The 24,736-nt window shown below is 50.0% G+C and overlaps 1 protein-coding gene across 3 annotated transcripts in view; it reads right to left on the bottom strand.

The window, feature by feature from the left end:
* Nucleotides 1–24,736, bottom strand: part of PNPLA2 (patatin like domain 2, triacylglycerol lipase) — a 50,939-nt gene that overhangs the window by 7,774 nt on the left and 18,429 nt on the right. For 2 of the 3 annotated variants that reach the window (XM_006114870.4, XM_025180566.2), the window contains exons 2-8: nucleotides 14,935–15,167; nucleotides 14,617–14,682; nucleotides 5,021–5,230; nucleotides 4,071–4,131; nucleotides 2,833–3,006; nucleotides 1,846–1,978; nucleotides 913–1,035 (exon numbers count right to left, since the gene is read on the bottom strand). In XM_006114870.4, the coding sequence (XP_006114932.2) occupies nucleotides 913–1,035; nucleotides 1,846–1,978; nucleotides 2,833–3,006; nucleotides 4,071–4,131; nucleotides 5,021–5,230; nucleotides 14,617–14,682; nucleotides 14,935–15,167 (1,000 nt within the window). Of the gene's footprint in view, nucleotides 1–30; nucleotides 142–912; nucleotides 1,036–1,845; nucleotides 1,979–2,832; nucleotides 3,007–4,070; nucleotides 4,132–5,020; nucleotides 5,231–14,616; nucleotides 14,683–14,934; nucleotides 15,168–24,736 lie in introns of all 3 variants that reach the window. The other variant, XM_025180567.2, reaches the window with a different exon arrangement.

Consider the following 24,736-nt stretch of genomic DNA (forward strand, 5'->3'; position numbering starts at 1 on the left):
ACAGCGACTGTTATTTAGATCAACACTTACATTTACAAGCATTATTTTCTCATCTCGGCCTTGGCCCATGTACTGGCCAGAGCCAAGACATAATGCAGACAAGCAACGCGGGAGCTCTCTCGGAGTATCTCAACACTGGAGCTGGTTGCAAATTTTTTGGGAAAAAAAAAAAGGTTTCTGTTGGAATGTCCGGATTTGTCAAAATGGAAACTTTCCATTAAAAATTTTTGTTAGGAGGGGTGCTAGGTCCAGGATAGGGGAAGAGCTGTATCCCAGAGAAACCAACAGCCTAGATGTTTAGGGAACTCTGCTGGGAGACCCACATTCAAGTCAATGCTCTGCCTGAGTGAGAGCCAAGACCTTGAACCTGGGTCTCCCATATCCAAGAGGAGGACCCTCGTCTACAGGCTGTCAGGGGAAGTAGGGGTCTCACAGACCTCGGTTTTGCTCCAGTGCAGAATGGGAACATGTTTTGAAGTCTCCATTGTTTTCATGGAACAACACACCCACACCCACACACACACACATCCAGCTGTACTCCATACTGGCCTGGCACTGTCCCATTCTACTCCAGCCATAGGCCTCTAAGCAAAATCTACCCTGAAGCTAAGTTATCTTCAGAGGTAACTTTGAGGCTCCAGTCTCCTCATACTAATAACCACCATGCAGACGGGTGTCACTGCGTTTTCTATTAAATGGAGCTGGGTGGACAAGCGAGCACGGCTTTTATGCTGTGGTACGGTATTGGCCAGGGAGGGGAGGAAGGGAATGTTACCCCAGGACTAAGCAACTCAGACGAGTCTCTCGATTTGCTCCGAGAGGAAGATGAAATGGACGTGTCCCTGCCCTCCCACAGGCCATACCCACCCCTAGATGGCTGCAGAGGGAGGGCTGTGAAGAAAGCAGGAGAACCTGGCTGAGAGATGGCTTCCCAGTTTCTTCTTGGCTTCCCTCATGAGATAGTTGCATACTTTACTCGTCTGTTCCTTCATCCACCTAATGTCCTCGGGGACATCCGGCAGCCATTCCAGCAACCTGAGCAGGAGAGAAGGGACAGACAGAGAACAGTTAGTTGAACAGCCACGGCTAGATCTTCAGACATGAGAGATGGTAAACATCAAGCAGACTCTCTAGGATCCTAGCCCAGCTGGGCCAAAGCATGTTCTCCAGAGCTTCATACGCAACAGCTGGCAGATCTTTTAGGATGCCCTCCCATGCAAATTTAGTTCACAAAACCCAAGAAGGAGGTAACCAACTGGAGGTGGCCTTTCATCTGTTCAATATTTTATTTACATTCAAGCTCTGTGTTCCCTACTTTGTAAGCCCTCTGGAATTTTGGAAAGTGGTTTTCCTCCGCCGCTGTTCCTTCTTCCAGCAAGGAAAAGTTTTCATACAGTAAGTCAGTACTTTACCAATATCAACAAAACAATACTTGTTGCTCTCCCCTTCATGCTTGGGCAGCAACATAGGGTCAAAATTGAGATCCCAAATCCTTCTTCTCCCTTCCCTGATCTGACCAAAGCAGCATGTTAAGCCTTCTAGGATTCATCCCACCCCCACATTAACCATCAGGAGGCATGCAACTATGCTAATGCCACTCCTCTCTACTCTAGCTTCGCTCTAACATTTAAAAAGCTTCATTAGTCGTTCTGGGGAAGTTTACTACAACACAACAGGTCAGGCAGATGTCCCAACACAGTGACCAATAGGAATTGACATTGTCTCTCTAGGGCAGCAGTTGTGCACAGGAGAGATGGAATGGAACCCAGCCCTGCCCTATAGCTTGCCTTACTGGCTATGTTGCAGCCTATGCAGTGCCACCACGAGAAGGGATGGGAGGTTTACCTGACTGTGAAGGAGACAGCCGATTCCACAGGCAGCGTGTAGGGGATCATCATGGCAGAGGCCAAGCGCACAGGCAACAAGTTGGTGATGCCAACTAACAGGCCTCTTCTCTCAGTGCACGCTTCCAAAAGGGCTGAGGGAGGAGAACACCATGGGTCAGTTCAGCCCCCCGGCACATGCAGTGGGACTGTCCACCAGCCCTTTCCCAGGGACACGAGAGCTTCAAAATTATCCCACCTAGAGAAAGTCTCACTCAGAGCACCCGGCTTCCCAAATGAGGACGCAAGGAATTCGAGTGTTTGGTTTCAGCTGGCTCATGAGAAGCAAATCCACATCCCCACTTCTCTCCCTCCCACAAAGGAGAGGTGAGCAAGTTCCCATTCCAGCTCTCTTAGGCCACACTTATCCTACAGGGACGACACCAGTAAGGCTATGTAGTGCAGAAGCAAGCTACAGAAGGGGTTTTCCCTCAATGCAGGACCAACAGCTCCCTGAGCGACAGTAGCTAGGTCACTGGAAGTGTTCCTCCATCAACCTAGCTGTGTCTACACTGGGGGTTAGGTTGACAGTAACAGGGCTCAAGTTGTCATAACCTTAAGGGCTAGAACTGTGTCAACCTACATTTTTTGAGTGTAAACCAAGACACAGTCTCTATGGCCCCCCAAGATGATGTGCAAGCATAACTCACTAGTCGAAGTGTATTACATGTGTACCCCCACATTTCCCCAGTGCTTGGTCTATATAGAACATGAGTAGAGTCCTCAGTTACAGCCCTCAACTACAGAGCCTGGCTTTTGAGCTGAAGGTCACCTTGAGATACCCGGTTTTATCTCAGGAGGGCTCCAGCTCGATACCTGGTATGTTAGTGAACATGGCAGTCAGCCGTCAACTCCCACATCCCAACAAACCAGTGAGCTATGCAGGGGAGGAGGGGGCGTGTTTCACTGGAGCAGCTAGAAGTTTGAACTGTGCTCCTAGAGAGCATACCTTGGTTTAGTCTGGGTGGCAAGTGTTCAAAGATGTGGTCTTCGACAGCAGCCAGGGCAGCATTCTCCCTCAGCTGGTCCTCAGCACTTTTCTCCTCTTCTTCTGGGTCCCTCGCCCCTGAGGAGTTCTCAATGGCCAGAAGAGGGCGTGAGGGCTCTGGGCGGTGAAGGAGACCTGGAGAGAAAGTTGGGTGTGGGTGGGATTGTGAGGATTTAGCCAGTCTTTTGCTTGGTTTAGAGTGTTCGGTTTCATCTGATGCCACTGAGGGGAAGGGGGGGGGGGCGAAGAAATTAACATTACAGCTGAGAGACGGGCCTTCTGTTGCTAACAGCAGGCAGCCATTTTGTTACAACGTGTTACGATGCATAGCAAGGTATATTGGATACCTGCTCACCTAGGTTGCAACATGATGCAGGAGGCAGAAAGCCTCTCACAGCCAGATAAGTGAATGGCTCCCCAGACGCTCTGGAAGTACCGTGGGCTATTGCTTCCGTAATGGTTTTGCTGCCATATACTCAGACCGTAGGCAGAGTCCTAACCCATATGGATGTATCAGATCTGTGCATAATCCAGACCACTCCAATTTACCATATGGCACAGCTGCATCCCACCAGGCACGGCTGCATCCCACCAGGCACGGCCATACCTGCTTGTAACTTCACCATCAGCAAGACTCTGCGTACATAAGTTATCATTTGCACTAGTATAACTACACTTACCTGGTGCCGCCCCTCCCCCCCCAACCGCTTATCCCATCTATTAACATAACAAAGGCACTGTATTCATGTCCTTATTGCACACAGGGGCACAGTGTGCAGGACAAAAAGAATGAGTAAGCTTGATCTGCTACAGGCTGGCCGCAAGGTGGCACCGCAGACACATGCAACAAACCATGGAAACAAGGTTAACCAGGGATGGTAGTAAAGCCACAAGCAGGAACATGTCTCAGCGCAAGGCATAGAATACTAGAGCTCTGTCCCTTGAAGGGTGGAGACACTTGCATAATTCCGTTGCTTTCAGGCTTTGAAGCAGAGGTCAAATTTACACCTGGTGCAATCCCAACTTCAAGGAAGTTACACCAGGAATCAGCTTGGCCCAGAGTTTTCCTGCACACCCCTCTCCGCCAGCAACATACAGCTAAGCCCTACTGACTAGCACAGAAGGGGTTAAATGAGTCAGACAGTGGCCCTTTAACATAAGCAAACGCAGGCACGTAAGGAGGTAGCTGGGAGCCTTACCATTCTTTTTCAGGAAGTGCAGCGCATCCCGGTAGCCCTGCTTGCACATGTCCCGGAGCACCTGCATAGACACACAGAATGGGTCACTGGGGAACTGAAGACCAAAGTGGTTTGGCTGGGTGGAGCACAGTGCAGCTTTCAACCCTGGGCTTGGGTTTCTAGAGGAAATGCAAGAACTCTCTCCTCCATCTTGCCCTTCCCACTCAGAACGTTTGTTGCTCATTCCTCTCTCCCACCTCACACAAAGTTAATTCATCCCCTCAATCAGCTCCCCACCCTGGCAGTCCAGCAGCAAAGGAGAAGCAGAAACAGGCTTGTGGGCAAGCAGACACCCTGCACAAGGAGGCAGGACTTCCACGGCCATTTGCACATCGAGAGCCAGCTCTCTGTGATTGAAATCACAGGGGGCGTGCCACGTGGATATACCACCCTAACAGCAGCTCTTGGTCTCCCTGTGAGCTGCTTTGATGGGCAGGTAAGTCATGGAATCCTTCAGCAAGGAAAGCCAGAATACCAGTCCTTAAAAAGGGGGCGAGTGAGAAAAACAGCTCATATTAACCCAGCTCTCCAGGGCGCTTTTAACAAACAAGCACACTCAAAATGTCATTGCTTATCAACAGGCTGGCTGGCAGTCCCTGCTACGTCACCAATGGCAAGATGATGCTTAATCCCATTGCCTGGCTTTTAAAATGCAGGGGCAGAGTGTTCCTGAGTGAGGGAGCATCTCTGTAAAGGCATGGCACTTGCTTTTTGCATGGGGCCAGACGTCACACACAGGAGGATATTTTCAGGGTCTCAATCAACGCCTGGGATTCAGGATTTCCCAGAGGAAAGGACACAAGCGCAGCTTGTTTCCATGGCAACGGATGAACTCCAGGGGGTCTAATCCTCAATGTAAGCCAAGGAGCCAGAGCCCCACCCACCAAGCTGCTGCACTGCATCAGCCTCACCTGAGGCTCTGGCGGGAACAGGGCTTTCGAGAGGCGGTAGAGGTTGCGAAGGTTGAACTGGATGCTGGTGTTGGTGACTCTCAGCTCATGAATGTTTGTGGAGCTGTCCCGGGGGCAGATGTCACTCTCGCCTGAGAACGGAGACACCGTGATGGTGTTCTTCAGCTCGTACTGGGGCAAATTGTCCGAAATCCCTCCGTCAACGTACCTCTGGGGGAGAGGAGGGGGGAGAGAGAAGGAGATAAATGACTAGGTAGGTTTTTTTTCCCCTCCCCCTCCATAAGCCAGTTTCTAGCAACATTCTGCATCCCCACTGCATGCACTTACAAGCCAGGAGAGTACTACAAACAGGAGTTTTCATTAACAAGCGACTGGACTGACAACCCGTCTAGGATGTTTGTGGCTTTTTCTACCTGGCTTTCTGTGCCTATTCACTGAGTGAAACTTTAGTTACAGGAATGTTTTTGTTTCAAGAGGAAAATAGTCACCCCTGGGAATATGGATTCACAAGTATTTGCACCGGAAACCAAAATCAGCAGTTGGTGGTGGTGTAGGAGTCAACCAATCAAGCAGTAGAAGTGATATGGTGACCAATCACAGGGCAGGTGACACTAACCTAAGCTAGTCACAGTGACTAATTTGCAAGGAAGACTGTACTCTGAGCTTTCCTATAATAAACCATGCAGCTAATTGCTTTAGAACCAGCAAGTTAGTAAATACAGAAACCTGTGGGTGGATACTTTGGGGAGAAAAAAAAAGTTAAGGCATAGACTTTTAGGCCCATTTGTCTGTCCATCTGTAAAAATTGCATATACATTTAAAAGAACCCATCGGCTGGTTAGATTTCACTAGGAGTGGAATAGGAGGTCTCTACTTTTGAACACAATAACCATGCTCTTTCAATAGCTACACATGCATTGTTACTGCTGATTATCCTTGGTGAGAGACAGCGTGGACACATTCAGATCTAGCTCATGAGGTCAATTCAAAGCAAACACGACTCCCACCCAGGGCCTTTGCGATGGCAGCAAGCAGTACCCAGATGGCAGCAAGCTGTACCCAGATGCTAATGGGCAGGGCTGAGCAAGATGCAGCCCATGGACTGCATCCAGCTGCTTTCTATTTATACTCTTCTGCCCATGCCACTGCATTTCCCCAACAGTGTCTCAGGATCCTATTTAAATGGCTCATGACTCCCAATCATAGGGCTACCCTGGCAGGGGCTGGAGCAATAAGCCCTTTAAATTGCTGTAATAACCCCAGGTGGCTGCCAGGCAACATGGTAGTGGCTGAAGCAAGCCCTTTGCTGTGTTTTTAATTCAAAGCCCCCAGCCCCAGACAACTCTGGGGGAAAGCTAGTCCCCAGGCCCACCCCTTCCACCCCCAAGTCCCGACCCTTTTGGGGGTAGATCCGGCCCCTTGTACCAAAATTCATTAAGTGGCCCCTTTGTGATAATTATTTCCCACCTCTGCTAAAGGGTTGTGTTACTAGCTGTGCTGCCAGAGCAAGGAGATAAGAGAGGCTCCCACAGAGCAATGGAGCAGGAACTCGTAGCCTCTGGGATAAGGCTCCCATTGACTTGCAGAGAACAGCCAGATCAGCCCCAACGTAAGAGACCCATCCGTGTGGGGAGGTGGCCAACCAAAAGGAATGCCTGGATGAAAAGTAACTGGCCAGAGGAGAGCCCAAGCAAGAGAAAGGAGATGCTGGCAGGACGAGGGAAAGGCGCACTCCATTGAGCGGCCCAGCAAAAGGCCTGCAAGGCTGAGGACAGACTAGCATTATAGCAATAACAACACAGCAAGACCTTTTGGAAGAGTCAGCCCAGCCCAGCCACACGAAGGGACACAGACAGGCCCATAACAAGAGTGGATCTTTCGCTGGGCAATGTTGGGGAGGGTTGGATGTAACTTGGGAGGGGAGGCTGGAGAGACGGTTTCACATTTTGTTCTCTCTAGCTGGAAGGGAGACAAGCAGCTTATCTCTGAATGGCTCCATCAGTCCTCTCTCCCCCCACCGCTGTCACAGTTATTAATGTCCTTATGCAACAAGCCAGACAAAATTCCTCGTCCGCAGATGGCCTTTCGCCTACTTCCACTGACGAAGGCGCAGCACCCGCTGGATGTCTCCAGCAAGCTCCACAGGCCCATGCAAACAAGTTCACCTGCATGGTTCCTGCTCCTGCCTGGAACAAGTGCTTTTCCCCCCCACCAGGTGTTCTCATGGCGTGTCTCACTGGGCGGCACAGCTCACTCCTCTGAGACAGCCCAGGGTTTTGATTTCCCCCAGGTTTTTATTAGGTTTGCAAGGGTTGGGTAATTCTGATTCAAAGGGCCTAAAAATAAGAGCTGGAGAGGCTGGAATTCCCCACTGTTTTTGCAGGCATCACGCAACGGTTGCTACTGCACCACACTTAGCTAGTGGGCAGGCTGGGGTTTACTGCACAGACGCTGGCATCTCCACACACCAGCTACATGGAACTCAGTACCCAGGCAGGAGTCAGCAATAGCAAAGGTAGGAAGGAAATAAGAGAAACAAAACTTGGGGAAAAATCACAGCCTGGGCGCTACGTGGGCATTAGTGAACCCAGCCTGAATAAATTGTTATGGCCAGCGCTGCATCTCCACCTAGTATTTCACAAACTGTCCTCCTTTAGCCACAGGCTGAAGACAGCTGTGGTTGTTGGACACCATTCCCTTCAAAGGAGCTACTGCCAGGGTAAGGGTCACATTGTACCAGCAGATACACCTCGCCCACAACTGGAGGGGGAAGCGAGGGGAAGGCGGGAGGAGAGTAGCTAGAGAACTCTGCTTTACAATAGGAGGGTTTTTTGTTCTATGTTTGTACAGGGTCTAGCGCAGTCGGGCACTGGGCCAGGGCTACAGTTCCTAGGCACTAGGGCCCCAGCATGTCTTAATCCAGGCCTGTCCCTTGCCCTGCAGAGGGCACAGCACCCCAGAATGCGCAGTGCTGCGCTCCAATGGCGAATCAAAGGGGGCCAGTGCTCTGGCTCCCTCATCGGTGGGCCTGCAGCTAGCCACCTGCTAGTGAGTGTTCCTAGTTCAGGCTCCCCTGCAGTGGTATTTGCCACAGTGCCAATACTACTGCTGTGCAAACCCAGCCTATTATAACCTAGGCTCTGAGTCCTTGAGTGACCCCCTCCCTGCACAGCAGGTACAGCACCACCAGGCAGGTTTGTTCTCAGGAGCAACCAGGATCAGGGCAGGAATCTCAGTTAAGGGCCTTTTTTTTGTGGAGAAGGCGCCACCTCTAGCTCCGGTCCCTGGCGCCTCACAAGCGCCACACCTTTCAGATGGCCAACTGGTTTTCTGTATGTGCACCTAAAGGACTTGCAGAGGTGTAACTTTATGGGGGCAATCGGTGGGGTGGAGGGAATGAGGGCATTTGAAAACAGACTCCCTTGCTGGGCACTTGTATGTGGCTAGCTCTGTTTCAGCAGGGGTCAGGGCAGAGCATAGCAACTCAAATTCCCAGAAGTAAGAATGGAAAGAAGCTACTAGTCCCCTCTTCTCCATGCCTGCACGGTATCTGTATGTCTCTCAAACAAGGGCAAGGTCAGCAGACTCCTGCTGGGGGAGCAGCTGAGGCAGCAAGTGCTTCAGCAAGGAGGTGGAAAGGAGTCGAGGAATGGTTACAGGCTGGTGGTCTCCTTAGTAGCAAAACCAGGACCTTTTACTGGGCGAGTCAGGGCTGAAAGCAACAAGGAACAGAACTAGTCTTGAGCCTGCTCAAAGAGAACACCCTAAAATATTTCACCTGGAGATGTGGCCCTACCTTGTAAAGGGGAACAGAACCCTGTGCCAACTCCCATGAGTCCTGAGGCTCCAAGGCCATGGCTGTGTTCAGCGTTACATGTGGGGGGAGTGTCTAGTACGGTTACACATTTAGCAGTTTGAGAGAGGGTAGTTTACTAACCAAAAAAATATGGTGTCTGACCCCTTTGCAACAGTCACCTGGGCTTGAAGAGCTGTGCACTGAAGCAGAAAACTTGTCCTTCTAATGCATGGGTTCCCAAATAGGGGTGTGTCCCCCATGGGGGGAGGGAGAGTGAAGAAACTCCAGGGGGGGCATGAGGTGACCTGCCCCTCCCCCTTGCAAGTTTTGTTTTTTTGGCCCTGGTCAGTTCCTTTTTTTGCTCAACAAATTTTGCTTTTTTTTTGGGGGGGGGGGGGGGGGCAGCAGCATGAGTGTTCTCAAGAGTCAAAAAGGGGGGATGCTGAAAAGTTTGGGAACCACTGTTTCAATGTAACCCCTTCCCCCCCAAACACACACACACACACACACGCTACTGCAGACAGAGGCCGGCTGCAGGGACAGCAGGATACTGATGCTGGCACGTGACCACAGCCGTGGAAGTGCATGTTTAGGACACTATTACATTATGACAAGAGGCAAGAGAACTGATTCATACAAACAAACATTCTAAGGAGCCTAACTGGCTCCGAACACTATGAAGAACTGATGGGAGATGGTGTAATGAGCAATATGGTATCTTTTGCCAGCTAGAGACTGGCCCCTTGCCATGTGTGTTTGTGTACCAAGTAGGTCAGTTCTCTAAGGTAAGGAAGAGAGGGTTGTGACATCTGATGACCAAATTTTTTTTTAAACGGGCGTGGTCAGGATGGGTTGAGTGTATAAGCATCTGTAGCCTTCTTCTAGTATGCTCACACAGGGTCTTGGCCCAGGCAGCAAAGCAATGCTAGGCTAATAGGGACCATGGCCTGGCACCTTGGAATCCACTTGGTAAGCTAATTCCACTCATGCACAGTCAGTTAATTCTCCCATCCTCCACCTCCAAAAGAGCAGCAACAATCATGCAGGAAGGGTGAATGTGAATTTACTTCTTCCTCTTCTCCCCCCACATTAGCTTTCCACAAGGTCAGGCTCTCTATGTTCTTGAGAAATCAGCAAAACTAAGTAGGGAAGAGACAAAACATCTTTAATTTCCAAGAACACAGCTTATCCAGAATACTGGGGGAAGGGGAAAGCCTTGAGTATTTCATGTGGTTTTGGCTGACTGGTTTTAGCAGAGATGTGCCCCCTCAGAATAGCACATCAGTAAGTTCCCATGCAGTGCTGCATAAGACCTGGTGCCAGCCCTATCTGCCAATCACTCCCCCCTTGGGTCATCCCAGGCCCATGGGAGCACTTTGCTTTTCTAAAACTATAATAAAAACAGAATTATTGGACACAGGTGAATTGAGGTGGTAAATTATCAGTCAACTCATCCAATAGTCAATGTAATTTTCATTGACTAGTTGATAGGGTGCCTCTACCTTTGGAATGTAGCAAGAGCCAGCAGGACTCTTGCTACAATTTCAAAGGTGGAAGTGCCCTGGGGGAACACAGCTAGTGAGGAGGGCACTCAAGCAGCCCCCCACTGACCCCATGCTCCCTGTGGCACTTTGCTTTTGAAATGAAAACAAGCCCTGCTCTTGCTACATTTCAAAAGGTGGAAGTGATGCCAGTTCCCTGCTGTATTCCTACCCCTTCTCCCCACAGAGACAGTGCTGGGGGAAAACTGGGGGGGAGGAGGGAGAGTCACTTGTGAAGTCACTAGTCAACTATCCAATAAGCATTTGCTTGTCAACTAGTCACTTATATCCCTAAGATGAACATACATTTATTGGGAGGGGGAAGGGGAGGGTTAACATGTTTCTAGTGAGGCAGGATTTCCCTTTTCAATCTACTAGAATTCTCGGGGGGCGGAGGGAAGGAGGAGCACTCAACAAGTATGTGGACAATGGGATCCAATGGCTATAGCATACTTAGATTTCCAAAAAGCCTTTACATGGTCCCTCAACAAGGCTCTTAAGCAAAGTAAGCCATCATGGGACAAGAGGGAAGGTCCTCTCATGGATTGATAACTGGTTAGAAGATAGGAAACAAGAAGCAGGAATAAATAGTTTTCAGAATGGAAAGAGGCAACTAGTGAGAATGAGCAAGACACTTGCACAGGTGAACAATATCCTTAGAGACAGGTTGGTGCTGCTGTTGCTGCTGAGATAGCGGTGGGTCTGAAGACAGGCAGGCAGTACAGTTTAAGTCACAAGATCGAGGAAGCCAGGTTTTCCTTTTTCAAAAGCCAGGGACTGTTTGTACCAAAGCTTGATAGGGCAGGGAGGAATCAGATTCTGGACTCCAGACCTAGCAGAGTCCAGCCTTTACAGGGCAGAACACAACTACTGATGTTTCTTGCTCTATCAGCAGATGTTCAGGAAGGCAACTGAACCTAACAAGACAAATCAAGGGTGACTTCGACTCCCTGCATCTGAGCCAGGACAAGTTTAAAGGGAACAAACATCTCCTTGGTGCTCCAAGCAGCAATACTGGTTTTATAGTCCCCACAAGGAAAAGCTGGTTTGAATTCATCTCCAGTCCCATATGGAATTAATTCAGAACATAACTCATTGATGCTTGGAGCATGGGCACCAGGTTTGGATAATTTTTGGTGATGCCTAGAATGGGTCCAAGCTGAGGCTCTGTCCAAAGGAGGACGGGGACAGTGTCTCCACACCCCTTGCTTTGGAGGGCCCTACCCTTCAAGGAGGGATGTGGGGTCCTGGGGGCTAGGTAGGAGCCTGGAATAGGCAGCAGTGAGTGATCCTGCCCTAGCCTGCCCTGCCAGCTCCTGGCATTGCTTGGGACAGGAGAAAAGGGGGATGAAGCTAAAAGGAGGCACAGTGGGGCAAGGACTTGGGGAAGTAGTAGAGCAGAACTAGGTAGACTGGGGTGGGATCACTCACTGCTGCCTGTACCAGGGACAAGTCCTTCACCCCCTTCCACCAGCCCTCCAGACTGCACTGGATCCCATATCCCCTTAAATGTGGGGCCCAGGGCCACATTCCTGAATATTGGTGGAGTCTGGGCACCATGGGGCCATATAACTAGCTGCCCCTGCCCCTGAGTATTGGTGCTCACCTACAGCTGATAGGGGAGACATTCCTGGTGGAAGGGGAGACATTCCTGGTGGAAGGGCGATAAAGTCTAAATTGGCATGTCCAATACTAGAGGGCAGGTGAAGTGGATAGGAAGTGGTTGTATCCCTTTTAAAGGCTCGAGTCCATTAGCAGGCCTCCCTGGGTTTCAGAAACCACCAGCACATGACAGAGCAGCTGCATACAGGTCTAGCAAGATTTTATATGTTTAGCCCCACTGGCATCAGTGTAATTTCCATCAATATGGTTAGTTAGGTAGTGAGAAAAAAAAAGGAAGTTCAGTTTAAAAAAAAAGACTGAGTCAAACATCAAGTCATTAAAATCCTTAGACTCAGTTCAGAGGCTACTTACACATCCCACATCTGAGTCATGAGAGAAATGCAATTCACACACCCTGTATAGAGAAGGAAGCAGGAAGGCAACATAACCATTTTGGTTTGCTCATACTGTTTTGACTCAAGCCACTGAGAAATTAGATAGCTTCATGTGAGTTGGCTAATAACTGAGCCACGTGGATTTTCTCCTTGCGTGCCATGAGAAGTGAAGAGCAATAGACAGTGATACAAGAAACAAATGGGCTTCCTGTGACGGATGGAACCCCTGAATCACTAGAAGATCAGACAGTGCAAACTGATAAAGCAACAAGACACCAGCCACAGACCACTTACACACAAGAGCAGCTAACAATTACAGGATGGGTCTGTAGCGAGTTTTAAGAGATACCGTAAGTTGCCATGATGATTGTAGAATCTGGTCAAAGCCTGCAGGAAACCTCATCTGAAGTATTTTAAAAACAAAATGATCAGTACTAGAGAAACTGGATAGAGAAATGTCAGCCCAGTTTCATTGAGGAACATGATCATGTCTCCAATCTGATTAGATTTTGCTGACTTGCTCAACTAATCCGTGTGTGTGTGTGTGCGCGTGTGTGCGTGTGCGCGTGTGTGTCTTTGTTCAAGGACTCTTCCTAAACGGTAAGAGCTAGGACCACCAAATTTGCTATGAAGCTTCCTCTTACTTTAATCAAGGTTAGGGTTTGGTTGTGCCAGGACAATGGCATGTGCTTGGAATTAGATTGTTTCTCATGACAAGGCACATGCGCGGGGCCTCTGGAAGTGTGGGGCCCGGGGCAGCCGCCCTGCTTGCCCTGCCGTAAATCCACTGCTGGTAGCCATGCCAAGAAGCCGGATGATCCTGGTGGGCAGCTCAACACAAGTCTTTGCTCAATGTGTAGTAGCTGTCAGAGCAGCCATGTGCATAAATTCAGTTAGAAGATAATGAAAATGTGAAGTCCTGATACAACATATGCGAGACCCTCACCTGGACGGTCATGCTTGGTTCCAGTCACCCTCTCCCAGGAAGAGATAGCAGAAAAAGGCATTTATGGAAGGGTGACAAATAGTTAAGAGCAGAAATTTTCAAGGGGATAGACTAAGATCGTCTATTTTTGAGACTTGACAGAAGAGGCAAAAAAAACTGTTTCACTGTCATTGGGAGCCCTATCGCTTTTGTATTATGGACAGAAAGGCAAGATATTTACATCTGACGGGGGGGGGGGGGGGAGCGGATGATCCCCAGTGTGTAGTTCTGTTTCATGGTAGGGAGTTCTACCAGCTAACACCCACATTCTTCTCCCACAAGCCTAAGGGGCCCAGATTTTGTATACTCTAGCCCTGCAGTGGGGCAGCAGGGGGGCTTTACTGCCAGTGCAGAAAAGCTGGGGGCTGCATCAGACCCCTAAGCCTGATGTATCCCCATGCCACTACAGCAGGGGTGGGGAACTTGAGGGGAACCCAGGCCCACCCACTACTCTGGGTTTTAGCCCAGATTCCCTAAGGCAGTGGCAACTTCCTCCACTCCTAGTCTTGCAGCCTTTCCTTGGGCCACTTGCCCTAATGATTCCTCCCAGTGCTGTCTCCCTAGTCCTTCCTGCTCCTCCACAGCACTCTTCCATAACCCCAGTTCTTCATTCTCTCAGAGCACCTCTTTACTTTCAGTCCTTGGCCTACTCCTCTGCCCTTCCTCAGGGAAACCTTTTAAACCAGCCCCAGCAGGCCTTAACTGGCTGCAAGCGCCCTGATTAGCCTGCTGCTTTCAGACAAGCACTTAATTGGCCCCAGCTGTGTGCCAGCTTGCCTTGACTACATGGCAGCAATGCGTGGCCAGTTCACTCAGACTAGGAAAACTATTTACCCAGTTTCCTGTTTGCCTTCCACCAAGCTACTAGAGCCAGCTGCCCTGGATCAGTCACATCCCCTAAACAGGTCACCCGGCAAACAAGATCTACTTGGCTGAAAGTTCCCCCACCCCAGTGAATGTGTTCAAGGGAAGTTGACACTTAGTGTTCCGTCCATTTTTTCAATGGGTGTTGGACAAAGCCATGTTGAGCAAGCTATAAATAAGTTTTTAATCCTCTAAGGAATGCAACCTTCAGGTTTCTGGGCAAGAGCCAGTCACTCATCAATGGGGTTAGGCAGCAGCAGCAGTTTTCATTATGGGTAAGGTAGCTGTTGATTTTAGGGTTACTAGCATCTTTCAAGTAAGTCAGACACCGCTGGAGTCAGGATACTAGGCTAAATTAATCATGGCTTTTACCAACAACGCCACACAAGGGGAATGTTATGAGGTCTGCTTACCACTCCCTGCAGGCTTGGAGGAATCAGCCCACAGTACACAGGGATGAAGGTGCTGCAAACACAGGCCTGAAAGAGAGCACAAACCCAGCGTAAGACATAGGAAATATTTCCAGAACAAGCCAGGACATGGAGACTGGCTCAGTTTTTCGATCAGCTCAGCCACTTCTCTCCAGGTGAGCTGCTGAGAGTCAGCAGTCTGTTCAGAGACATTAATGTGTCCCAAGACTGTCAAAGACCAACCCCTCGGTAAGTCACCAGCAGAGGAGGGAGCCTGCAGATTATACCTGAGTGGTGGCATGGGGGTAATTTCCCACTCACCTGGATCAACTCTTCTTTGGAGTTGAACTCTGACAGTATCACATTCTCTCCATCCGAGACCCGTGTCAGCGAAATGCCCAGGCGTCCCCTCGCCACTTCGTGCCCATTGTCAGGCAGTGTCTTGTACAGGCAGGTGCGGATGATTTTCACCAAGTTGAAGGATGGATGTAGAGGGCCCAGGAACCTCTTCCGGGCTTCTTTAGAGACCTGAATGATATTAGCACCTGCCTCACCTACAATCAAAGACAGACAGCAAACAGTTTAAAGATGTGCTAGGAAACTGGTAGACTCAGAGCCAGGGAAAGGAAAAGTCTTACACAATGAGTGTGTGTCACAGGAGGTCAGAGACACAAATACTGGAGCCAGACAAATCAGTTATGTTATCAATGGTGATAAGACTCAGTTATTATGCAGCTTAAGTTAGAGGTGAAAAACTCCTTCAGAGTATCGTGTGATAGGCCTGGAAATCAGGAAGATTTCCATCTCTCCCCATCCCCATATACATGGTTGTTCCAGAACACTTAACGCTCCATCCCCTTTACATTAGGCTTGGTCAGCCCAAGATGCCAGCCCTGAAGACACACAGATATGTTCATTCCCCACACATACATCTCCTCAATTGGCCCAACTTTGCTATGCCTGCAAGAACATATGGGACAGCTGTAGAGTGAAATTTGTCATTTCAATCCTATGGGAAGTTGCATTTTCAGCATTTGCTTTCATTCCAAGTTAGGATGCACCTTTGAAATCTAGGATCTTTCTAATGGACTCAAGTTTTTTTGAAGTAGCATCAGAACATTGGTTTGACATGGCAGTCACTAAGAGCCAATGGTGCCTTCTAGAATTTGCAATTTTGGTGTCTCTTGTCCCTATTCTTCTCTATGGACTAGGATCCTTGGCTGGACCGTACCTCCCATGATGTACCATGCAACTTGGTCAGAGGGGAAGTTGCAGTGCATCATGAGAAACAGTTTGTTTCACTTCAGCTGACAGCTATTTCCATTCAGGTGAAATCAAGCTGAAACATGTTTCCCTCCTGACTGGGGGGAGGGGGAGAGAGTAGGGGGACCAAGAGGGGCAGGGGTTATAAGGTCAAACTGGACATTTTAAAATGTCAAGTTTAAGTTGGAAGCTGTTTTGGTTTTGCTGAACATGCATTTTCCTTTTAAAGGAAATAGTGGGTAGAAGATTCCTGATCAACTCTCCTTACAGGCTATGGATGGCTTGCTACTGTAGGCGTTACAAGTAACACCCTGTCCCCCAACCTTGGTTTGGCAAGTCACCTCAGTTAATGGGAATGTGATGGGAAATGCTCTCAGACTGTGGGTGACTTCCCCTTATTTTTTTAAAAAGCCATTGTCACATTCACCTGGTTTATGTTATCCCCAGATGTCAGGCTAAGCCCCAAAGTTTGTCTAGACCCTCACCTTTCCAGTAGGAATCTCTTTACTAGCCAGATGTAGTTCTGGCAGGCCCCCTTCATTGAAGCCAGCTGATGAGCCACCCTGCTGATATCCATGGATAAAACTACAAAAAGGCAACTCCTTGCCACTTCACTGCAATCACAAGCTTGGAATACATTGCCCTGCCACTAATAAAAACAGCAAATGCTTTCCAACCGTTAATCGTCTCAACTCCGCCCACCAGCCACATCTCAGAAGGGGAAACTGAGGCAGGCAGTTTTGGCCACTTTCCAAAAAGGTCTTTTGGCTTGTGCCCCTCACTCAGGTTCCCAACCAGGGACATGAGCATCTGCAGCTCCAGTGGAGCCTGGATGAATTGCAGGTACTAAGCACCTCTGCAGATCAGGCCTTATGAATCTCAGATCAGACACCTAAATGACTGAGGTACCTAAAATTGACAGTGCTTTTGGAAATGTTTGGGACCAAGTGACTGCCTAAGACCTCAGGGGGACCGGGGGGGCAGTGGAGTGCTTACAGCAAAGCTGGGATTCCTACATAGCAAGCACTTGCTCCCAGGACTGTCAGACCACCTATATTCACTTCACTCCCCCTCTCCAGATGGCTGGTGGTCAGCTGACCACTAAGTTCTAGTATTTAGCTAATCAACCCATATCACCAAGGCAGCTTTGTTGACCCAGACTGGATTTGAAAGAGGGGGCCTACAAAGGAAAGGTTCATATCCCAATTTGCAAGCCACTGCTCTAGCTGGCAGAATTACAAGTGAGGGGTGAAGACAGACTGCACTAGGAGGAAGGGTGCTGCCCACAGAAATTTGGGGGGGGTGGGAAACACTGCTGAGCCAGGCCAGGAGTCGTTTCCCTCTGATTGTAAGGGGAAGAGGAATTGGGATTAAAAATAAAAATCCTCTGACAACTCCAAACCTGGAAGGGAACATTTAGACAAGGTTCAGCTAGGAAAGGAGGATTTGATTTGCCCAGCACTGTTACAGTCTGACAGTGACTCTTTCCCTGCAGATTGGTTCCACCACATCCAACTGTGTTGCTCTGGAGAAGGACCCAGTGGGAAGCAAGGAGCTGGCCAGACATGCCTGCTTCAACTTTAGCACAGTGACCTACTTGGCACTGGAGAGGGATTGCAGCCATCTTCCTGCAGAAGAAAGGAACAGCTTACACTGCTGAGCGGCCTCAAGCAGCCCTCTTGGGGAGGGTGGGGGGTGGTGAGAACGGGAGGCATCAAAGCTCTATTGAGAGCAATGGGAACAGAGGCAATGGAAGCACACCCGCCTTAGCCAAGCCAAAAGCTAGCTGGGCATGTTGCTGTCTGCATGCACACTGCCACCCCCCAAAAGCCATGCCCCCTGCCACCCGAGCTAGGAAACTAAGGCCTTTGCTGGACATGTAGAATTGAGATTGTGTTAAGAGAGGGGACAGTCAAGAATGAAGCTGTGTATAGAGCAGGGATGGGGAAACCTTTTTTTGGGTTGGAGGCCATTGACCCGAAGGAAGGAAACACAAAGAAGGAGACTGACACTCCCCACATCCCTCTTGCACACCAGAGCCTTGGGGCAGCCCAGCCTAGTAGATTGTGTGCTCCAGCGCTCAGCAGCCGGATCCAGGCAAGCCAAGGGTTTGCCCCCTGGTCTGAGATTTCCCACCCCAGTGTAGAGTGAAGGACTCACAAAATAAGAGCTGTGGTTTCATTCAGGAACTGTTGGTGTCTGCCTCCCTTCTCTTCATGGCAGAAAATGTTAAAAAAAATCAGCTAAAAACCCAACTCCCTTCCCAATTGCAGGAGGGAAACAGTTGGCCTGGAATAAAAAGCATTACGATTTGCTAATAAGCAACAAGCTATGTCAGAGCCCTGAGATACTGTGACAACGCCCCCACAGCAGGAAACAAAAGCCACTTAGCACTTATGTAGCATTCTTTCAGTCAAGGCATTTGGGAGCTAATTCCACACCACTGAGTCAACGGGACCTTTGCCAGTGTCTTCAGTGGGCACAGGGTTATGAGGCCCTTGAACATTTGTAATTATTCAATCTAGAGGTTCCAGTTTAAGTGGAATGTGAGACCTGTTTGTCCATTCTGCTTTGTTACAGCCAGTCTCAGCGCCAGCCACTGAAGAAAGTTAATATTATCAACCTTTGTCCTGCTTTGCTTGAGACTAATGTTGGACTAAGTGAGATCAGAAGTGAATACAAAAGTCAGTCATATCTAGTCTCCTCACCCTCACTGTATCCCTGCCTATCTAAAGCCAGCAACATTACGGGGCAGTACTATAGAGTATCCTAACCTGGAAGAAAAGACAGAACTATGATTGGTATATATGGTTGTGCCGATTTTCTTCCATGTTGATCTGAGGAAGTGGGTCTGGCCCACGAAAGCTCATCACCTAATAAACCATCCTGTTAGTCTTTAAAGTGCTACATAGTCCTGTCTTTTGTTTCAGCTAGACCAGCCTAACACGGCTGCATCTCTGTCACTAACCTGGAAGGTTATCTGCATTCTGTTTAAGTTCTTGTATCCTAACCATCACCAGGGCCAGCTCTAGGCACCAGCAGACCAAGCATGTGCTTGGGGGCAGCACATTTCCAGGGGCAGCATTCCGGCCAGCCTTACTGCCCAACATAGGCCTGCCTGTGGCCGCCCAAGGCAATGGGCAGGGCAGCAGAGCTGGCATCTTGCAGGGGGAGCACATGCTCTTGCTGCCCCACACCTGGGAAGAAGGGTCAGTGCCGGGTGCGGAGGGAGGGGAGAGCTGCCTGTCAGTCAGGGGAAGCTCACAGCACAGCTGATGGGGGCCTGACTGAAGCCAGCCCTGGTGCAGGATCCCAGCCCTTTCCAGGAGTCATGATCATGTCCCAAAACCAGCCCAGGAGCCCCACCACTCATGCGAGCCCAGGCCTCGCTGCCATCACCCATGGGGCTTGCCACCTGGGAGGTAAGCTCGCTTCACGGGCAGCTAGGGAGAGCGCTACAGTGGCTGCAGCCCACCCTTGGCCCTGCTCCACACCCTGGGCTTGGCGGAGGTGAGCGTGTGACAGTGCCAGCCCTGAACTGGCCCACATTGGAGGCCTGCTGTGGGGTGCGCACAGAGCAGACCCAGGGATGAAACGCGCTGCCCACGGTGGATCTCTCGCTAGTGGGTGACCACCCAGGCCATGGCTCACGCGGTGGCGGGATCCGCAGGCGTGCAGCGCTCAGCAGCAGGCAGATGCATACACATGGCGGGGAGTACAGCCGGTTCGGGTGGGGTGTACGCGCAGTCGGTCCCACTACACCGCCCAGAGCAAGCGGTTGGGCACATGGCAATTTAGATTAGTAGGGCCCCCGTGTGTTGCATGGCCAGCCCCATCCCACACCCCTCTGCAGTCCCCACATTGTCTGCCCGGATGCACGGCCCGACACCTGCTCCGCAGGGAGCGCAGGCTTCATGGCCCAGCCTTGCCTGGGCTGGCTCTTCCTGCGCCACGGTGAGGCTGGGGGCCAGCGTGGGACAGCCCAAGCCCGAGCTGGGCCAGGAGCAGGCTGAGCACTTGGGCAGCACTCAGCAGCACCTTGGCCCTGCGCACACAGCACCTGGCTGCACTGTGTGGAGATGCATAGCTCTGGCCCTACCCAGGCTGGGGGGAAGAGAAGCGCAGCTTCCCTGGCCCGGGTGGATATTTCCCTGCAGGAACTCTCTGCGACCCGGGCCTTGCCTCTTATGTTTCCTGGCTGCATCTGCACACATCCCCAGGGGGACTGGTGCCACTTTCACCCCTCCCCCAGGGCACTCCAACATTTCTGCATGTGCTATGGGGAGGGGACACAAGGGTTTGGCAGGGAGAGGGAAACGAGACGGAGTTTGGTCAGTGGGTGGGGGGGAGGGAGGTTGGGTTTGGCTGGGAAGGAAGAGGGTGCAGGATGTATTAGGTGGGGGAGAAAGCGGGGGTGGACTGGGTCTGGTCACTGAGGGGTCGGGTTTGCCTGGGAGAGGAGAGAAGGTGGAAACTGGGTTCGGTGAGTGGGTGGGGGGGTTGGGATGTGTGTGGAGGGGAGACAGGATGTAGGCTGGGTTTGGCTGGAGGGCGTGGTGGGAGTCAAAGAGTCGCAAGGTGAAAGGTGCTTTCCTCCTCATTGCATGCTGTGCAGCAGCGGGCTGGGGGGGGGGGGGCGCAACACATTTTTTGCTTGGGGCAGCAAAATTACCTAGAGCCGGCCCTCACCATCACTATAGTAACCATCCCCAAGTGCCTTACAAATACCCCATAAGGGACAGGTGCATTCGGCCCTTTTTACTGACAGAAAAAAAAAAACAAACAAAAAGTGGTGTGACTGTGTGCAAGTCACTGAACCAGACCAGGGAATTCAACCCAGATCTTCTGACTTCCAGTCCACTGCTGCCAGCCCGCATGCAAAACCAGGGTCCATTCTAGAACATGCACATTGGGAAACTATGGGAAGAGACAAGCAAGCCAAGCTCAGTTGTTGTGGTGTGCGCCCTCTGGATTACAATGTAAGAGGGGCACAGGATTAGAGCGCCATGGAGGGAGGGTTACACAACAGCAGATGTTTACTGACGCAGAAGAGCTCTTAGAGCCAGCGCTTCAGTTGGCTGGCCAATGCTGAAAGAACAAACGCACAATTAGTGCAAATATTGCTGGTATTTTAGCCAATTATTGGTTGGCAAGACATCTGGGCAGGATTTTTTTTTAAAGCCAGATTTAGCAGCAAACACTAAGTGAAGCAGAGCTGTTCTTCATATCTGAGCATCCACCTATTCCCCATGTCCCCCAGCCAGTTATCAAGGAGGGCATGAGAAGGGAGCCAGGGGTCAGATAAGGAATACGGCAACACCGACGAAGAGGTAAGAAATCCTCTCTCCTCTCAAAGTCCTTCCCCACTCTCCCAACAGAGCAGAAATCTTTAAAAGCAGAACCCTGAAAGCCTCCTCAGGCACTAGAGCCAAGATACTGCTGGGCTCCAGTTCATGGAGTGGGTGACATCTGAGGATGTCACCTGCCTCCTTTAACACTATTCAATGCCCTAGCACTGATGTGAGACTGAAGTAGGTTGTGGGCTTCTTAGGCTATCTTTAAAGCACTACAAACCATACTAGGATGGGCCATGATCTACTCATTTGACTTCACTTTGAAGGAAACAAGATAACCAGTCTAAAGGACTTCTAGACCAAGATTATAGGGTTGCTCTGTGTAGATTTGAAGCGGTGTACCATGATTGGTGGGTCCATCTAGCCTGGTATCCTGCCTGTGTCAGCGGCCAGTACCTGAGCCTGCAAAAGGGTCTCAACATGCAAGACTAAGACCAGGTGTCTACTTGATCCAGAAGGTCAGCTTAAGGTTTGCAACTCCAGCTATGTAAATAAAGCATGTTGACTCCAGCTACATTAAGCTGAGCTTGGTTCAGTCTTCACTGCAAGAGGTTGATGGGAGCAAGTGCTCCCAATGGCTTCTCTTACTCCTTGCACATCAAGAAATTCTCATGCTGACCAGGGGCACCCTAAGCATTCAATTTAGTGGGCCTTTACTAGAAGTTCTGGTGCTTGATTTAGCAGGTCTGTCTCCCACATGGCAAGTGGAGCGACATGGCCCAATTGTGCAATGCTGTACAGGAGGTGGAGAGCAAGGAGATGCTTCTGTAAAGCCACAGGAAACAGCTGCAAAGCAGCTGCATGAGATTTGATCACTAAGCCTCTGGCTCTGCCAATGGAGCTAGTTTACCCCACTGTTCTGGAGTGTCCCCATGTGTTCCCTCTGCAGCCATGGATTGCCCACACTAAGCAAGAGATGGACAGGGGGCCTGTAGATCAGAGGTAGCAAGCCTAATGCTCCAGCTGGACTGTCTACCTCAGGGCTGAGCAAGTTTGATAGGGCAGCATCCAGCACGGTTTGCACTGCTACTGCTCCTGCTGGATGTGTTCCCTGGGTTAGTCTCCAAGGCTCTCAATACAGCCCTTTCCATTGACACTCAACTCACCATGTTAGATGAGCCAGGAAGGGAATTGATCCTTAAGCCAGTTACTCTTTGAGCCCTTATAGACAGAAACTTATCTGTATATGATAAGCAACTACTGGCTCCTTCATTAAACAGCAGTCATTGCCTGTCCTGCAAGCTTGGGCATGCCAGCACTGAACAACAACAATCGCCTTGGGGGAGAGAGGAGCAGAATCAACTCGAGCCAGGGACTTTCCTGGAACTGGGATCAGTGCAGAGGTCCTGCCAAAGGGGATCAGGTTAATTCATTCAGATGGTCATGGTCCCAGGACAAGCGACAAATGTGAAGATACCTGAACATAAATGGGTGGGTGTTAATCCCACAGCCACCAGTGATGCTGTTCCAGCAAAGTGTAAAACAAAAATTCTGCATTGGATTTTGCTAGGGATTTCCAATGAGGATGACCAGAGCTGGGGAAAGCCAGACACATGGAGAGAGTAGCAGAAGCCCTCTTCCCCTCCAAACATCTCCCAGACGCTCAGGGATATTAGATTGGGCCCAATAATGCTAATGCCAGAAGTCAGTGGAAAGGTTCCCATGGATTTCAATACATTTTGAAAGAGGAGATCCTGGCTTAATGTGCTATGTAAAAAGTCAAACAGCCTTTTGGTGAAAGTGGAAGAGACGAGCAGATGGGAAAATTTGGACTAGCTGCGGTTAGCTTTTATAACTCCCACCTCTCCATTTGGTCTTCCTGCAAATCAAGATGCTCCAGAGCAGTGCCAGCCTATTGGAATCCAAGGACATGGTAGCACCCGAGAAATGCCACATGGACAGCCCTGGAGAATGGAGTCCTGAACAGACCTGCTGGCCTGGCACTGGAGGGTCCTGGCAGAACCAGTTTTGGGGGAAAAAGGCCACATTTCAGTCTCCAGGCCAGCTCAAACCTTGGGCTCTGTGTGGGCTACTGGAGGAGGAGGGGAAAGAGTAATCCTAGTATGGGATGAATCTGCTTGTTAAGTCCAGTTCCTAGCTACACTAAATCCATTTCCTCATAGGTTACCTTGTGGAAGCAGCAATGGTCTGGTTCCCACCTCTCCTGGAGGTGGACCCCAGCTCCAAGACACCACAGAAACACCACCTGCAGGAAACAGGACCAGGCCTCAAGCTACCAGGAGAAGAGGAAACAGTTGGAGTAGGAGACAGATTTCTAAAGAGATCTAGAGCCTACACCCCATGAGACTGGGCATGCTACCAGGGGTTAATGACAATCACAGTGCACTTGTGATAAGATTTGGAGTGGAGGGCAGAGGAAGGGGAAGGCTTTGGAGGGCAAAGGAGGGGGGAGATTTGGGTCTAATAGCAGCACCTTGAATCAAGGGCATACAGTAATACGATAGCAAAGAATTGCCAGACCCCCTGCTCTCTTGTCAGCATAGGGCATTTGAGTGAATCAAAAACAAAAAAGTAAGTGCAAATAGCATCTGGGAGAATGAAAGATTTCACATTAGCCCGAGTGGCTTTAGGCTGTTACCCCCCCTCCCCTCCAGGGAATGGTAGCTCCCTTTGGAAAGGCTCCATCTCAGTATAAAGAGCATCAGCCCATGCCAGGGACATTCCTGTTCCATTAGTTATAAGAGCCAAGCATGAACTTAGGACTTGGGTGGGAAAGCAATTGGATGCTGGGCGGAACCACAATTAAAGGGAAAGTTAATGTCATTGTTGTCCTTGGTTCCAATGCAACTGAAGAGGGAGGAATGGATGCTCTGTAGCACCATCCCTGCCTGGTCACCTATCCCAAGAGGAAATGGATGAGTAGACCTTCAAGAGAGATAAGGGCTCCAGAGAGACTATAGGCATTTCATGAAGTCAAGGGGCAATGTTGGACATGTCAGAGACTGGCCTATGCCAACAGCTGTGTTAGGCACCAGCATAGTTAACTTAGGTGCAGTGTTCCCATTTCTAATGTGCTCAGACATTGAGTGAAAGAGAACTCCTCCCCTCCCCCAAACAAGTCAAAATTAAACAAAAACATCCATTGACCTGACTAGAAATTTTTTGGACTGGTTCATGAGAATTTAAGATTGACTTTTCATCCTGATTCAGAATGGGGAAAGATTTCAAAATCAAGAACTCTAGGGACTAGAAAACCATGGCCAGCTTGAAATGTAAACATCATTCATGGCAACGGGAACTGCAATCAACAGAATGGGAATGTCACAGGGAGAGAAGCTTTGCTTGAGGAATTTTTCCTTTGGCAGCTTGATTGCCAAAAAGAATCACTACAAGAGGGATGGGCAAGAGGTTGACAGTGGGCTGGATCCAGACTGCCAAGCCACCCAAGGCAGAGAACAGCTCACACTAAAACGCCAGCTGTTCTCCATTCTGGACAGCTGAGGAGGGAGGCTTCATGCTCTTCCCACCCCCCAGCAAAATCTTAG

This window comes from Pelodiscus sinensis, chromosome 4, assembly GCF_049634645.1.
Source record: "Pelodiscus sinensis isolate JC-2024 chromosome 4, ASM4963464v1, whole genome shotgun sequence".
Taxonomy (NCBI): Eukaryota; Metazoa; Chordata; order Testudines; family Trionychidae; genus Pelodiscus; species Pelodiscus sinensis.